At 36.9% G+C, this 17,589-nt stretch overlaps 1 protein-coding gene across 1 annotated transcript; it reads left to right on the top strand.

Annotated features, from left to right (window-relative positions):
* Positions 1–428: 428 nt before the first annotated feature.
* fam204a (family with sequence similarity 204 member A) lies at positions 429–14,925 on the top strand. Its single transcript, XM_052573441.1, is given in 8 exon segments — positions 429–851; positions 1,074–1,155; positions 1,490–1,523; positions 2,395–2,443; positions 2,445–2,498; positions 4,821–4,910; positions 14,120–14,229; positions 14,658–14,925. Coding segments are annotated over 8 exon segments (705 nt in total). The 5' UTR covers positions 429–617; the 3' UTR covers positions 14,710–14,925.
* The last annotated feature ends 2,664 nt before the right edge of the window (positions 14,926–17,589 follow it).

Raw genomic sequence — 17,589 nt, 5'->3', positions numbered from 1 at the left:
AATAATTTATCACCAAAAGCAACAAGCCTTCCAAAGTTTTAGAGGAATAAATGTTTAACATAGACCAGTACTTGATATAATTTATAATAATTTGGCAAAAAAACATGGTTAAAAAGCACACTTATCCACCCACTATTTGTCTTTTTAGATAAGGTTTAAGCTATAATAATAATAATAATAATAATAATAATAATAATAATAATAATAATAATAATAATAATAATAATAATAATAATTCCGTTTATTTATTATTAATGTTATTATTATTACAGAGCTGGACAAATTGACGATTTAACAAATATTACACAGAACTGCAGCCTCCACTATTTTGTAAGGGGGAGGATCGCCTTTCATAATGAGATCAAAGTGGCCAATCAGCGTTTTTGTTACAGCTTTTGCTCCTCCGCCGGTCCAATAATGAAGCTCTATATTCAAAATGCGGAAATACAGAAGGCAACGGTAAGCGTCATGCAGCTGTTGGTGTACTTCTCTGATATATTATGATATTGTTAAATCACCAGTCGCATTTAATAATATATTTGCTTTAAACGTTTTGTGGCTGATAATAATGCGGACATCTGCAAGAGTCGTGTTTTTGGCGATTTGTCAGATTTAATATGTACAGTGGACATCTGCCGCCGGGTCTCAGTGAGGCTGACCTAAGCTCTGAGGATGAGGAGGATGATGAAGCAGCAGCAGAAAACACTCGAGGCGAGCAGCTCTCACGTCAGTCAGACACAGAGCAACTTTCAGTTTGTGTACAGGTTGAATGTAATAACACAAAAACTGGTCTGCACAATGATGCATTTGGAAATGATTGTCTTCTTGGAGTTTCCTTGGATAAGTGGCAAGTATGTCGATCTGTTGTAGTTATGCATGCAAATTATGCAGTATGTGTGCAGTGCAGGTCATGCAGTGATCGAATGATTTATTATTTATCTAATTGCTTGGTAGACCGTTACAATCATTACGGTATAAACAAAGCAAGTTGCATTTGGTTCATTCAGAATTTATTTTAATGTCATTATGCAAGTATCATTGTTTAAAAGCATTGTTTTTTTTTATTGTTGCAGAAGTTCAAAGAGCTCCAGCGAGCAAAGTTTTATCAGAGAATGAAGGAACAGCAAACAAAGTGGAAAAGGCACCAGAAGAAAGGTCATTATAATAAGTTTTCTTCTCATTACCTACTAGTTCTGTTCTTCTATATTATTTCTACTGTTGTTAACCATATCCTATTTATTCCTTTCAATGCAAACATAACAACTCTTTATACAGCTGTGCTGATTTGAGTTCGAAAGGAATTTCTTATGCAATCTCATTGCTTAAACACCACAACATGTGTGTTTAGTAGGATTGACTGCAGTAGAACTGATCCCTTGCTTGCAGAGATGAATGACACAATTTAAAAATATTTCTAATATGTGTAATGCTTGCCCATGACTTTTTTTTTCAATATATTAACATATTTTGGTTTTAACATCTCAAATAGGTGGGACACAGAATTGTGACACTGGGCAGAAAAGGTATGATTGACAATTATGGTTTGCTCCAAGACAGTTAATGATGATTTCCATAATAGACCATTGCATCAAAACATCACTACATTTCTCAGCAGGTCACGAGAAAGACTGTGAGAGACGCTGTGTTAACAACAAGCTTAAATACAAGTTCTTAACACATGTGAATATGTACTGAATACATATTAATAACATGGCATGAAACTCTTCTCACATTGTAGCCCGAACTGTTATATGATGATTTTAAATTCAGAGATACTTATATTACAAAATATTTATATAATATATTTGTTCATTGACTGATGTAAGAAATATTGCACTTTCACATATCTAAAGTAAATCCAATGTGATCTTTAATGCATAATTGAGTTAGCTGAAAATCATGTAGCATATAATGAGCACAGACTTTGATTCTCTCCAATTGGAGATTATAAAACATGTTTGGGATTTTGATGTTATACATCTCCAAGCAACAAGGTGCATGTTTCTGCGTGAGTTTGTTGTGTTTGGAACCACTTAAAAAGTCTGGTAGTGTGTGTGATCCATAGTTGTTTCGTGTATGTAGTTCAGGGTTTTTTTCCCCAAACCCTTTATGAAATCGGCAGCTGTGAGATGCTTAAGTTTTTAAACTCCATTCAGATCATTCCAGCCTTGAGGCAAAGGAGGGGAAACAAATATAAAATTCTTCATATTTAAAACCTGCCTATTTCACTGAACGCCAATAAATTCCCAAGTACTGAATGGCTCCATAATCCACCATTTATAGCAAAAAAGGATGTGTGCAGAAATAATTGAATCTCACAAAGTATACATGCCTAGTCCTGGAGTGAATAATAATAATAAACAGAATGACTTGTCATCCTGTGTCTTTGCTCAGGGAGCCTGAAGAGAAACGGGAGGAGCACTGGAAGGAGCTCACACAGTATTTTTGGCATCAATGATAGACTCAAGCCGCCCTCTTGTAGCAGACCTCCTCACATGGTAACAGTGATTTCCTCCGCCATCTTCCTCTACCACTCTGTGGGTGTCCTAATTCAACTCTGATGCTGAAAGCATTTTTATCCCACTGCCTTTCTGTTCTGTGCCTACTGTATGTGTAGCTCGTAATTGTTTCCTCTATCAAATGTGAAAGACAGAGTGAGGAGGTGTCTTTTCTTCCGCATGACACTGAGCATAACAGAATAGATCATATTATATTTAATGATGAGATTACCTTAATCTTGACATGAGGATGTAGCTGCACTGTCTGTTCTGGTTGGTGTTTAATATTTCTTATGAGGTGGATTTCTCCGTTGAAAGCCACAGCACAATGGAGTCGAGAGCTTTCTGTAATGCTGTAATTCAGTGAAAGGGAGGGAACGTTTGCAAATCAAATACACTGGACAGCTTCTGTAACAAATATGACACTAAGATTTTTCCCACTCAGATGCTGAAAGGGCATCACATGTTGTAAAGCAGCATAAACAATATAGTAAATATTTGTCCTCTGTAAATGGACCTGTATTTTGTATTACCCACTCTTGAACCCCGCACATAGAAATTGTGATTCAATATCAGCCTCCAGGAATTTGACACTTTGTAAAAAATGTCTGCAGTAGCATTGGTTTTTTCGTTTCATAGCGCTTCCATATTGGATATATTGCAGACATAATCTTTGTTAATAAGTGATTGCTCTTTTAGAGAAACTTTTGACTATTTGAAATCTTGAAAAAATTTTCCAGTCTAATGATAGCTTTGATTAACAAAGTAATTCTGGATATGGACATATGAGGGTAATGAGATTTTCCACTTCTCTCTCTCTCTCTCTCTCTCTCTTTCTCTCTCTCTCTCTCTCTCTCTCTCTATATATATATATATAATTTATTATTATTATTATTAGGGAAAAGTGACCCTTGTAGAGGTATCAGCCTTGTGTCTTTGCATTAAATGCCTTCAGTGAGTATACAGTATGCTTTTATTGTGCTGACACATAAGCAAGCTTGCTTTACTTCCTATGTCTGCATAAAAACCAATTTGTAAACGGACATGATTCAACAAAATTCACATTATCAACACCGAGCTATAGCCGTTGGCAGCAATGGATGTTTGTTCATGATGTGTGCAAAGGTTTGTTTAGATCTAGCACAGCTCAGTTTCATTTAAAGCAGTTAGTCTTTTTACAGTATGTGACTTCAGGTTGTTCCTTGTGAGATGAGAGCAGAATATGTGAGAGAATGAAGAATGATTCAAGAAAGCTGACTTTGTACACTGGCTCATAATTTAATTTCGTCATGCAGGAATTTCCCGATTACATTTTCTATAAATAAGTCTCTTTAAGTGCAAGGCTTTGTAAACAGAACTAATTCATTTGTAACTTCACGCCAATTTTGCACTAATGCATATTATCATTCTGCAGCATTAACTCGAAACAGTTTTTGCCGTTATTTTTAATTTGTAAATTGTCGTGTAAGCAGAATGTTGGCAAATGTAATTTGTTTTAAGTAGGAAAACGCTGCTAATTCAATTGTCCATATCGTTTAATGTTGAGCTCAAATAATTTTGCATTAGCAAGTTAAAATATTGGGTTATTGAGTTCAAATATTGTTTTTATTATATATATCCAGTTGTCACATTAAATTAGACAGCTGCCCCATTTTCCCTCACTTTCAAAAGCTATATCTATTTTGGATTAAACATTATTAAAAGGCTGAGCATATGCTGTGAAAATACATTTTAATAGAGTTGTGAGAGAGGCTGATTGGAACAGTCCCTCTGAAATGTTTACCTAAGCAGAATTAATATTATATGGCCATTTCTGAAATCATAGTATGGAATAATCATCAGCTCAGAAATAAATTACATCAGGAGGTTATTTATTTTTCGTGTATGTACAGTAGTATGTTTGGGTTTTTACAGCTTTTATTTATTTATAAGAGCAACAGACATGTCTAGAAATGGTGAAATTTGTCAAATATGAAAACGTTGTGTCTTTGTTTTGGGATTTCTCTGATGAAGATCCATAATAGCAGACAGAGAGCTCTGCTTCACCAGTCCTGCTGCTTTGATGGAAATATCTCATTAAAGACCAACATTTATGTTTGGTAACCTCCTGTGGCTAGACCGATTTTTTGCCTAATATTTAATCAACCGACGATTTTCATTTATGAGAGGAAATCTACATATTTGTTGTAATGGCAATCATATTAAAAAGAATGCCTGGGGGAGTTTTTAAGTTACTCTTTGATTTTTTTTTTCTTCTTCTTCTCATCCTTCTCTTCCCTTTTGAAAATCACTTCATTTTATTTCCCTCCTTCTCATCTTCAGTCAGGCCTGGAAAAGAGCATAGAGAGTGCCATCGCTGAAGGGGACTATGGGAAGGCGGAAGAACTGAGTGACAGACTTGCTACTCGAGAGGTATGTTGCCCAGATAAGCCATCTCGGGGGGCGCTTCAGCTGTGACAAATTGAGCTAATGGGTCTGCGGCCAATTTTGCCTGCAAAGACACAGAGGCTACAAACACACACACGCACACACACACATAACTCGACTTGGGCAGAAAGTCTTGCAACCCTTTTACACTAAAGTTAATGGAAAGCCCTCCCCCAGTTTGAAGTACGGCAGTGTCTATAGAACTTTCGGTTCTGCCTTTTAATGAAGGCTACAATGCTTTCAACCCGGGCGCTAAAACATTTTCAAGGTGCCAGTTTTACACCTTTGAAGTGAGCTCATACCTAAATACAGTGCCTGCAGTTTTAAAAAGACACATTTTAGGATTGTACGTAGGATCAAGCGCTTCGCTGCTAATTTGGCAGAAAATGTAACATTCGCACAGCTGTAATTGCAGTTAAAAAGACATTCAACTTTTCTGAAGTTGGGGCAATCATAGCGGGCGATATTTTTAAGCCTCGCAACTTGGATTCAATGGAATCTGAAATGCATTCCGCTAAATTCCGGCCGAAGCTTTGATTTCAGCATTACTGCATGGAATTGATGTTCACTGTCAACCTTAAACAGTTTAGTACAGAAAAGGTTTGGGAATGTGCTTCCAGTTCACTAGGCATTTGGTGAATACTAAGAAAACACAATTCTTTTGCGAATATCATTTATATTTCTTATGTCCAGCATCCACTTGTTGGGATTTTAGGGATAGCAGCTATCAGTCTGCATACAAACAATGAACAAGCTTAATTTCATCATGCCACTGCATTATGATATACTGCATAAAGCACTAATTAATCTTCTGTTATTAACTTTATATTTAGGTTAACTAAATGGTTTGCAGGACTCATTCTGTAAATCCTTTTTGTGAGAATTATTTTCTTTTACGGTTTATTGCCGTACTACAGCTGAAGCTAAAAATGTGTTTTCAGTTTCTACAATTAATTTTCTGTAAAGATTAATTTTATAGTTTTATTGTGTATAAAACAGTCTTAGGTCATGCTTCAAAACAGCTCTACCATCCATCTAATGGGGAGGAGCAGTGTTAATTGTGTTAACCTCAAATATTAGTTTCCTACGTAATCAATTACAGCTGTCTCTCTTGGTGTAAATTCCAAAATGACACCATTTACTCCGCACTAATGAAATCATATTGTGATGCTGTTGATAGTTGATCTGAATCAGTTCAAAGCAAGGTGATAATCATGCTCCTAACAAGCGTAGCACCATGGGAACAAGCATTAAATAGCTCAGTAATGCCAACAACAGGCCCTTGGTTTAGGCAATTTTCTTTTGAGGGTCTTTACGCAGTAATCCATACAGATGCCACTTACGCTTATCTCTGGAGTATCTTTGTGGTTTTATCTTTTTCTTTCCCAGGTAGACAGAGACATAATAACAGTTTCTTTGGAAACCATTGTCGCAGACATTTCATCAGGACGTGGGCTTCATTGTGATGCCAGACGTCTATATCAGCCATAGCCTTTGTTGTTGTTTTTGTTAAGAATTGCAGATTTAAGCATCCCTTTTACAGAGAGTTTATCTACACTTCAAAAGCAGGTAAAGAATTTCAGAGATGCCATCATGCTGTCTAAATGCTTGCAAATGACAGCGCTGAAATGTTTAAGGTTAGTGCCTCTTATCAAATAACACTGCTATAGTAATTATAGCAGGCTGCGTTATTAGTTTGGCATTACTTACAGGTAAAAACACAAATACAAACTGCCTGGCTTTCGTCTTTGATTGACTTACCAGGACCATGCTGTCACAGAAAGCTTCTTACAGCATCAGTGGATTTGAGCAGACTTAGCCGTCTCGAATCTCTCGCTCAGCCAGACAGCTGAAGTCTGCCTCTGACAGAACACTGGCAGTCGCTGCGCAGTAATGCCACTGTTAGCTGCTTTATTTGTTCTCCTCTAAAGACTGTAATTTACAGTTTTCACCAGGTAATGTGCATTTGTCATCTGCTGGACATCTCCCTAATGCTCTATATGTTGATTCAGCTTCTCTCAGGGCGATGTGGGTATGAAAGTTTTTCTGCGAACATGCCAAGATGATACTTGCGTGTTCTATTTATCCAAAGTTTCTGGGTAACATCATTCTATGTTGTGCAATGATAGAACAGGATGCACATATGGAAGATCATTTCTGAAATTTGAAGGGTTTCAGATTTAGGTGCATGAGTTGCAGTATTTGTTTTTGGAGCCACACATTATGGCTGTATGTTTTTGTGTCACTGTAGCTACCTGTACACTATTATTTAAAAGATTTTTTGAGTGTTTTTAAGTTACTCATGATTGAAAGAGAAAGGTCGGATTTTTGTCTGCAAATGCGGCAAGCCAGATTTGAATTATAATCACCCATATGAACATCAGAGCTCAGTGTGCTAGCCATTAGGCTGCAGCTCTTTTTTGTGCTCTTTTTTTTTTTTTTTGGATTGAAGTGATGTAATCACAACACATCCTTCTATTATGCAGCATTTTCTTTGACAGAAAGACTAACTCTAGATAAACAGAGAAATATGTTGACCTGTTTCAAGAGTCCTTGGGGGGCAATTTGGATATTAGTGAATCATTTTATGCCCTAATTTGTAATCCGGCTAGTATTTGTTATCACAGCGCTCCGTGCGGCCACAGAGACTCTGCCCAGGATAAATGTTGTTGCAGACATAGCTGTTTGAAATAATGCAATAAACAACTTAACAGAGTTGAATAATCCCAAATGTGGCAAGCTTCAATTTCAAGGTTCTAATAATATTTGTGTCCACTGATATATGAAATATTATATGTTTTGTAATGTGTTAAGATGCTAATACAGCGTTAAATTAAAGTGTTAAGATGTCAATGAGACAGTGATATACTAAAGGTCTTGTGATATTTTTGAACCCCTTGAATGTGTCCTCGAAAGTGATATTTATAAATTATGCCTGGGCTAAAAGTATTTTATTGGTCATAAGCCATTTATCTTTGGGGATAAATGTTTTTCCCTTTTCTCTCAACCCAAAAGTTTTTATGTTTTATATTAAAAACACTCCTGTTTGGAAACATGCAGAGGAAATATTAGTTACTACCTTGTGTAGCTTTTTTTAATCATATGATAATATTTTGCCCATTTCCTTTAATCTGCAAATGAAAGCAAATTTGTTAAAACCTTCTTTCAAGTTATCCTAAAAAGTGTGTGCTATGTGGGCTTTCATCTTTGTCTGGGTGTTTAAACAAACGTGGATAGTAAAGGTTCCTTTGAGATTTTCCTTTCACAAAAGAGTATTCAGATATTCTGTAGAAGGTTTAAGTCTTTTTGTTTTTATTTCACAAAGTGTTTTATACATTTGCCTAAAAGGTAAAAGCTTTTTAATTGATCAGAATGAAATACAGAATTATCAAATTCTTCCCTGCATATCCTCTAACAATAATAAGATACAGGTTGCACTTTTAGCTTTAGGGACAACAGAAAGCCTAATACAGGAGAAAGAGTGCAATAACCATAAGTCAGATGTTTAAGTTAATTAATGATAATATAATTTGATTTTATATATATATATATATATATATATATATATATATATATATGTGTGTATGTATGTATGTATGTATGTATGGACTTTTAGATTCATGTTTTTTTTCTGATGTTTTGATTTTGAACCGTTTCTGCTTGTAGGGAATGCATTTCTTTCTCTAACTTATTTTTTAAGGGCTTTCATTTAGCCTTCTTAGCACATTTAATAACAAGTCTCAGTGGTAAAGACGAACTAAAGCAAGACTAAACAAAGGCCTGTCACACTTTATTATTTCCTACAGTTTCTCTTTGCCCTGATCACAAATATTAGCTCCGCATTACCACTTCAAAACGTAGACTTTCTAGTCTGCAGCGGTGGGGGGTACTGTGTCCATTTCAAGTTCTCCAGGAGTCAGACCATATGAAAATGATTAAAAGAGGAAGACACAGTCTGGAAAATGAGTTGATGGAGAGGCGAAAAAGATAGTTGGGTGAGTGAGCGGAAGTTCATGAACACGGGCGCATATGTGCCTTTCAGCATGTGACTAAGATGCTCACTTTTTTGCGCAACCACCAAAACTATGCATTAGAACTGGCCTTAGTATACCCATTAAATATGTTGCATTGCCATTTCCTTTATCAGCCTTCATCTCTGACCAATCAGCTGGGGTTTGTTCTAATATGCTTTTGAAATACAGCATGTCTCAGTAACTACGAACATACAGATCCCTAATGACAAGGTTCTCTGAAAGTTTGCCTTTGTTTGTTCTTTACAGGAGTGTCATACTGTTTGAAGTGCCATTACAGCAGTTAAGTCAAACTCATCCAATCCAATTAAAATGCACTACTTTGACAGCTTTTGTACAGGCTTGCTAAGGCTCATTGCATTAAACATAATGCATGTCTGTATTTTATTTTTTTCAGCCAATTATTAATCATCTTAACATCTTTGTTCTGATTTTGAAATCCTATGATTAGGTATTTTTAGCCCTTTCCTCCGTCTATAACACACAATCTGTACAGGAACACTAGACCGGCTTTTCCTCCTGTGCGGGCCCCTCTGGCAACAAGAAAACTGCTTCGCAAAAACTCTCCTCTTTGTTCCATTTTCTTTCAGCATTAGCAATTTATCACAGAATGAACTTTTATTATATCTGTAGATGACTCACATTAAATTTTTGCCCATTAATTTTGAAATGGGTTTTGAAATGGGTCCTAAGCTTTTATCAAATGCTGGGGAATCTCATTTGGATTATTGTATTTCATTAATTACTTGATAGACAAAGCATACTTTTCAATGTAGATTTTTTGTGCTGTTTAATTAATTAGCATGTTTTCTCTTTTAATTAAAGCCATTTTTTTCCGAATTAAAGCCCACAGCAAAACACATATATAATTTGTTTGTAATTAGCCCTTAATTGGTGGTAGTGGAAGCTTAGCACCCTCGTTTCCTTTTTTTTTTCTCTCCTGATTGCCATTTTATTTCCAGTCAGTCATTAATTAAACTGTTTTTCTAATTAGCTTATAAAACTGTTGATGGCACATTATTGTAAGAGTGAGTTCAAAGCTTGCTAATAAGCCTTGCCTGCTCAGAAAAGGGAAGATAATGAAATGCGCACAAAGCCAGCGAACTTTCAGACTTTTTTTCCACTCCCTTGTTCCCTGAAGATGACAGTCTTATGTATCTGGAATCAGATTATTGGGGCTGAAACATAGAGAAGCGCATTATACCGAGAGCTTTTCCAACTAGATCCCCCTCAGAGAGGCTGCTTCTCTGTATGTCTTGTAATGCTGTTTGTCAAGTTGGTGGCAAGATTACAGGAACTCCTTGTCTTATTTCCCCCACCACCCCCTTGAGACTGATAAGCTATGTTAACTGGATCTTTGACTGTATACAAGGATATCAAATGTAGGACTCTCAATATGTCACTTTTGTTGAGAGGATTTGGTCTCCTCCGCTTTAGTGTAGATGACACAGGGTATTGTCACGGGAGCGTGGCCGGTTTTATTCAGGCACTGCAGTGGTTTTCTTGAGATTTCCCTTGCCATTGTTTTTATGCAAGCCATGATTATTACTGTTTATCTGCTTAAACTGACCCCATTTGGCATGGTAGAACAAAATGACAATAATGTAATTGATTTATTGGTAATATTAGGCCAAAGAATGTGAGAATATTTAATTAATTCTCAGTAATGTATAAAAAGTGTTCACAATGCACCAATATTGACATAATTCTGTAATATTCTCATGCACGTGGAATTTTAATTTGTGTATTTATTTGGTAAATTGGTGCTACATAGCTAGAGAAAACCGAGAAAAGGTCATTTTCAGCACCCACAATGCAAAGGGTTCGATCAGATTATAGGTGATGATTATAAGTAGCTTTCACCACTTTCTTGGAGCTGTCAGAACTCCGCCAGATGGTGCATTTTACCTCATCCAACAGACTTTTGCAGACAAATAAATAAGTGTATCTTGGTTAGGGTTGCAAAGGGGTGGAAAATGTCTGGTAAATTTCCAACTTTCCAAAATGTACGGGATATTTTCCACCTTTTTGCAACACTAATCTTAGTACAGGTAAGACAGAGACAAAATGCACATTGTTAATTTACTAGTGCTCCCGACAGTGTAACAATACAAAGATTGTTGAAAATCTGTTAAACCTAACTTTAATTAGTCAATCAGTCATATCAACATTTCATGAATTTTCTAGAGGGAAATATAAATAATAGCTAGTGCCATTTAGTTAGTACAAACCACACAACTGGATACTTATTCCAGTCTTATGTAAGGTGTATTTTGTTTAATTTATTTTACAGAGTGAATGTGATGTTTAACAACTATTGTATAAGACAGTATACATCTGTAGGAGTTTTAATTGTTTACAACCAGTGCTTTTTCAGTAAGTGGGTGTGAATGAGACAGCCAGGGTTAAAAATGCAAGCTCAGAATTGATTTAAAACCTATTTTAAACCGCTGCAAGGAGCTCTCTTTTTTTCAGGTTAAAGCTTTGTCTGCTCTGAGTTTGCAAGATGTTATAGTCATATAGATTGGAACTGTTGTTTTCATATATTTGTGGAAGGGTCAAAAATGAAATGGCTGTAAGGAATGAACAGTGCATTGAAATCAGACAACAGACTAGCATTGTAAATGTATATATTACATGTTTTTTCTTTACAGTGTCTGCTGTGGCAGTCGTTGATGTACTATACATTACCACTGCATCACTGTTGACTTAACCCACCTAGTGGACCCACATTGCAGTTACAGGACTGAGCAGAATGAATTCATCCTTCACAAACCTTTCAAAGGTCACGTCATTAATGGCGCTAAATAAACCCAGCAATGGTGTAAATGGCACACAGTACCTTTAAAGAGGAGAGTAGAGAGGTGAAGGACAATGGAAATGGACTGAATGCAATTCTTACGGAAATATGGGAAGGTTTAGTGGACTACCTAGAACAAAGAGCACAAGCGCTTTTTGTTGTGTATGTTAACCCCCCCACACCACACACACACACACACACACACAGCCCACTTTTTTTTCTTTTCTGGATTGTGATTTTCATTCCTTTTTTCCTGCCCTGCATTTTTCCTCTGTGCCCGCATTTGATGTGAAAGGATTTGGCACTAAGTCACAAGAGAGGGAAAAGGAGGGGGGATAAGGATGAAAAAGGAGAGAAAATCATGAAAAGTGGATCAAAAAAGTAAATGAAAAATAATGTCATATTACGGAAAATATGAGAGGCTAATTTGTGCCGACTTTTTGCTAATTTTGTTCTTGCCACAGAAAGAAGTGCTGTCACCTGCTCTGCGCTACACTGATGACAGTGCCAGTGATCCATGAAATAAGCTGCCGCCGGCTTTGTTCTGATAAGAATGAACAAATCTGCACAATGTACTGCGCTCCCAATCTCATTTTCATACTTGCATGCAGGCTAAAAGAAATAAGCTGTTTGCAAGGCTTGATTAATCAGACATTCGAGAGCTTTTTTTTCCTTTTTTGTCTCTTTGATCTGCTCTGTCTCCTAGGTAACTTGCTTGACATTAATGTTGAGCCCCGGTAAAGACAATCAGGGATAGTAGACCGGACCGATTAAAATAAAAAAAATTAAAGACCTTTAATTCCTTGAATATAGTAATGTGTGGAAATCGGGGAGTCCCGGCTGGAAGAGTGAGGGGGGGCCTTATTTTGGTGGTTGGGCAAATTTTGGTTAAAGCCGGAGTGCATGTGGGTAATCCTTGTCGAAAACGCAAATAAATCTCAAGATTTAAACCTCACGACAGCAAAAAACAAACAAACAAACCAAAAAAAAAACCAGTTCTGTTGTCTCAAAATACTTCTTTTTGTCCATGACATATTTATATATACAGCTTATTTGTGATCTGTGCACGCTTTCTTGCTCGCGATCGCTTTAGCACCGATTCTGCTTTAACGCGCCTCTCCAAAAACACCCTGGTGTGAATTATCTGCGAGTGGATCTGCGCTAAACATGGGCATGATCACCCATTATAACTTCCCTCTCTCCGCTGTCTTGCTAGAAAACATGATTTATGGCTCTTAAAACCTGGAAAAAAATGGCATGGATTTAAAAAAACTGTCATAGTGTGTTAGCTTCAGGTTATGCAGACGCCTTTACAAATCTTCCAAGTGCCTGTATAGATGAATGCCTCGAGGGCCCAGCCAGAACCCCGCTCTCTCAGCCTGCTAAAGGCCTTATCTTAAATCCAAGCAAAGTACCATTAATCTTTTTGAAAGACCTTTATGGCTTTTAATGTATCCCAAATTAGAACATTTTACACCCTTGGTTCCTGAAATATGGCGATAAAAAGCCTTTAGAGTTTAATTTCTCCTTCCTGCTCGCTCTGACCTGCCTAATCCCAGCATGCATTAGGAGATATTTTAGTTTCAGTCTTTCTAATAAAGTTTATCCCACTTAATTATAATTGAAACAATTTTTTTTCCACTCTCTTGCTCTCTCCAGGTTTTTTCGAGCCTACAAATGGTGGCACATTTCCTCATTATGAACTGAGTTTTTTTTGGTGTTCCCCTCTGATTGTGTTATTTCACTGTTCTAAAGAATTACCCTCATATCCCCTCCCAAAAAAAAGGAGGCAAGAGAAAAGCAGTGGGTAAAAAAAAAAAAAAGGGGGTTTGCAATTTGTCCAAGTGTTTATCAAAGTTTCTTGCGGTCCAATAATAAACCCATCCCAGGAGTGATGGAAGAGGCCCGGACTCTCCTTTTGTTTCCTGAGCCCTCTGTGTCATTCTGGCTATTGGAATTAATCTAGCCACACCACACACATTTCCCCTCACTGATACCGCCGACATGCGCCATTCGCCCTCCTCCATTCATTTTGCCGGCCTAAGTGCGTGCACTGCAATTTTCCGAATTAAAGGTCCTCTTTAGATGAACAGATTAAGTATATGAGATAATAACATTAATTATGCACATCCATGCTGAGTGGTGGAACAGAGGGTTGGCTGTCCTACTTCTATCTATGAACCGCAAATTCCTTTTTGATTTACGAAACTCAAGCATGCGTGTGTCCGTGCTGCCATCCTCGCAGTGATGGAGATATGCCTTCTTCGAGCATCACCTTGACGCACAGGCAGCACTGGTGAGGTTTGCCAGGCAGACTGATTTTCTCCAGCTAATGGAGCTTGTCTCTGTCTCCTTCTCAATAGCTGGCCGTGAAAATCGCACAAGCCGCCGATTGCCGTGACTTTACCCGCACCAAACAGGAAGCGGAGGCTTCCCAGGCAGCCCGAAAAAGGAGGAAGCAAATCGCTTGGGGGTTTGTTGTCTGCTTTTTTTTTCTTCTTCTGTTCGTCACTGGTGCTGACACCCTGCAGTTTCATTAAGTCACTCTGCATTTCACACTTTAGATGTCCCCTCTTTCCTGGACATGCTGCTGTGTGTTAACTCATATGTATTCACTTGAGCTTTCTAATGAGTATGCAGATGCTGCTTATCTTTTTGGTCAGTCAGTCCCTTTAGAGGGTCTCTGAATGCCCATTGTGAGCTTATATCTACGATTATACTTTTCAGATTCAGTTTGTGCATTGACTGCAATTATATGCAACCATGTTTACCCAATTAGTTTTTCTTTATATTGCTTTTATAATTTTTTTCTTCTAAAAATACAGATTATTCTGACTCTGATTTCACTGCATTTTTTTAAATATATTTTTATTTGTATTTTTTTTTTTTTTGTCATTTTAGGTTTGAAGCAAAGAAAAGATGGGAAACCAAAAGCAATATGGGATTCATGTGACATTCGCCGCAGTTAAAACGTTTCTATAAAGATGAGTAATGATTTAGCATTTTGATAATTGTTTATAGATGTAATCTTTTTATTATACAGTGTTATTGCGTTCAAGTTTCTTTTTTGACTTAACATGTTATTTCTTTCTGAATCAGTTCTTTGGTCATTCATTCAGATTTGTGGGTCATTTTTTTGTGTAGCTAAATAAATTCCATAAGCACACAATTGTTGTTAGATTGGTCGTTTTTGTATGCATTTTCATTTCTTTCCTCATAATTAAATCTGGCACGTACAGCCACGCACGCCATTTATTTACTGCCGTAAGTGGGTTAATCAGGAGCCGCTTTTTTTTCTTCCACGGAGGTATGGAGCGAGGGAAGAGAAAGGAGAGATTAGGGGCCTAATGCAATGTACAGGATAATATGCAATAGGATTTGCGCGGGCAAAATGAAATTTGTCGGCTGTAAGGAGGTTTGAGCAGTCATAAACGAGGAGTTTAGTCTGGTTCGAGTGTAAGATGACTGTGTGTGAGGGAGAAAGAGAACGAGATGGAGAACGGTGTGTATGACACCGGACTCATTCCATGATGCCTCTTTGAGAGGATTCCTGTGGGCAGTGCACATTTTTATATATTAAGCCTTTCTTTTAGATAAAATCTAGTTGACCGCACTTTCCAAATATGAAATGCATTTCTTTCTGCATAGAATGTGTAGATATTATTCTGTTAGTTGACCAAAAAAAAATCTAAATCTGCCATCATTTTTGTTCCAAACCGGAAAATGATTTTCTTTCATCCGAGGAACTCAAAAGAAGAAGCTTTGAAAAATGTTCATGCTGCTCAAAATACAAATTTATCAGTGAAACATAATAGATAAACTAGCTAAAATCTCTCCTTTCGCTTTCACTGTGTTGAAAATAACATTCATGATGAGGGTAAGTAAATAATGACAACATTTTTAGGTGAATTATTTTGAATTTATTTGTATTGTTTTTTTAGCCGGATGATTCTTTATGCCAATCACCTTCCATTTTAAACATCCCTCCCACCTCCACGGCTCGGTCTCGTGAGGTCATTAGTGGGAATGTGGAAACTCGCTCTCTTGATTTATACTCTGTTGGCCTGAGGCGGAGACATCTGTAATTTTAGGGCTTTGACATACCCACCCTGACGAAAGCCAACTGACAACTGTAGCACAAACTTGTCAGTGCTGCCTTAAGGCAAGAGGTGTGGTTTCAGCCCTGCCAGTTACCACGGCACTGCTCTGTTGTAAACGCCTGCTTTAATATATCAGTCACATTGTGGATGTTCGATCACTAGTGTATGAGGTCTTATACTGTGTCAACACCGGATGCAAGGATCTAAAAGACAACAGAACCCATTATAATCAGTGATTCTGTGTGTGTATATTCCAATGTAGTGTTAGTCTTCAGTATATGAACATTTCATGCCATTTACTAATTTATTTAAAATTGGGATTCTGTAATCCAGTTGTTCTGCAAAGCATTATAGTATTTTTATGAAACTTTCCTTTGATTTATGCAGCTTTCAATAACTCCACATATCACAAACATCTCCGAATGAGTTTAGAACCTGTCCAAGGCCGTACCGCATCTCATCAGACTCCCATTAGTCATCTTGGTCTTTTGTCTTTAAGGAGGGCACGTGTCATCACCTGTGAGGTGCTAATTACACTCATCTTGCAGAAGTCTTCACAGTAAATGTCTCATATGCTGAAAGATGACATCTTTTCACCATTCCAGGCCTTACATCACCGGCCTGAAATTCACACACATTTACAACCAGAGGCTTGTGCAAAATATTTTTATTGTTGCACCGCGCAACAGTCTGAAGAATGTTTCCAACGGTGCTGTAAGCTTTGCCAGAGACATTTATAATTAGAAGTTATAAAACCCACTGTCAGACAGTTTTTCCCTTGACGTGGTAAGTGATGTTTAAAATGAATGCAAATATAAATTATACTATATAATAAATGGCCATCATGTAGCTTCCTACATAATTTGTGAACTTTTAGTTTCAGCAGGGTAGCTCATAGCTATATGTAAATAATACTTTTTAAATGTTATTTTCAATTGTAATAATATTTCTCAATATTACTGCTTTTACTGCAGCATTGGAGACCTTTCAAAAACTTTTGAATTGTATGCAAGTATGAAAGTTTTCATTCACTGACATGACCAACATATTCAGTAAGTGAGTCAGATGTTGATTCAGTAACTGCTAGAGGGATATAGCCAGACTAATTTCAAAATTCTAACTTTTTCTTTTTTTTTTAGATATTCATTAAAAGATATTAAATTAGCCTTAGAAATAATTTGTTTCGGTAATCACTCTACACTGATTGTGCTATTTGTTTTTTATTTTTGTGAGTTCATTTTCAAGATTCAAAGTCTTAGTTGCATGACAGTTAATACAGAATGTGAACTCTTATTCAAATATCAGAGTAAAATTAACATTGTTTTTAGTAAAAAAATTTTCTTAAAACTGTGCATCTAGCTTTTTCTTTAGTTTTTCTTTCATTTTAACCCTTTTTTTCCTGCAATGGTTCAGTTTTCTCATGGTACAGTACCTGGCATCCTTTTGGTCATTAAAAACCAATGCCGAAATTATTGAAACATGGGACGTGAAATGATTTGTTCCAGTAAAAATCGAGCAATGATTTGTGTGAGCAGAACCTGCACCGATCTCCTCAGCCTTTTGAAAATAACCTGTACATCATTTACAGTAATCCCATGTCCTCCAGGAGTCCGGAAGGAACATGCATCTGCTGAGAAGCTAGTCTCGAGCAGCATACATAAACCATTTCACCATGAGGCAATGTTCAAGAGACCGGCTTTCAGAGAACATGACCGTCCTTCCGCTTGGAGGGG

Source organism: Carassius gibelio, chromosome B13 (genome assembly GCF_023724105.1).
Source record: "Carassius gibelio isolate Cgi1373 ecotype wild population from Czech Republic chromosome B13, carGib1.2-hapl.c, whole genome shotgun sequence".
Taxonomy (NCBI): Eukaryota; Metazoa; Chordata; class Actinopteri; order Cypriniformes; family Cyprinidae; genus Carassius; species Carassius gibelio.
This window is presented reverse-complemented; position numbering and strand designations above follow the sequence as displayed.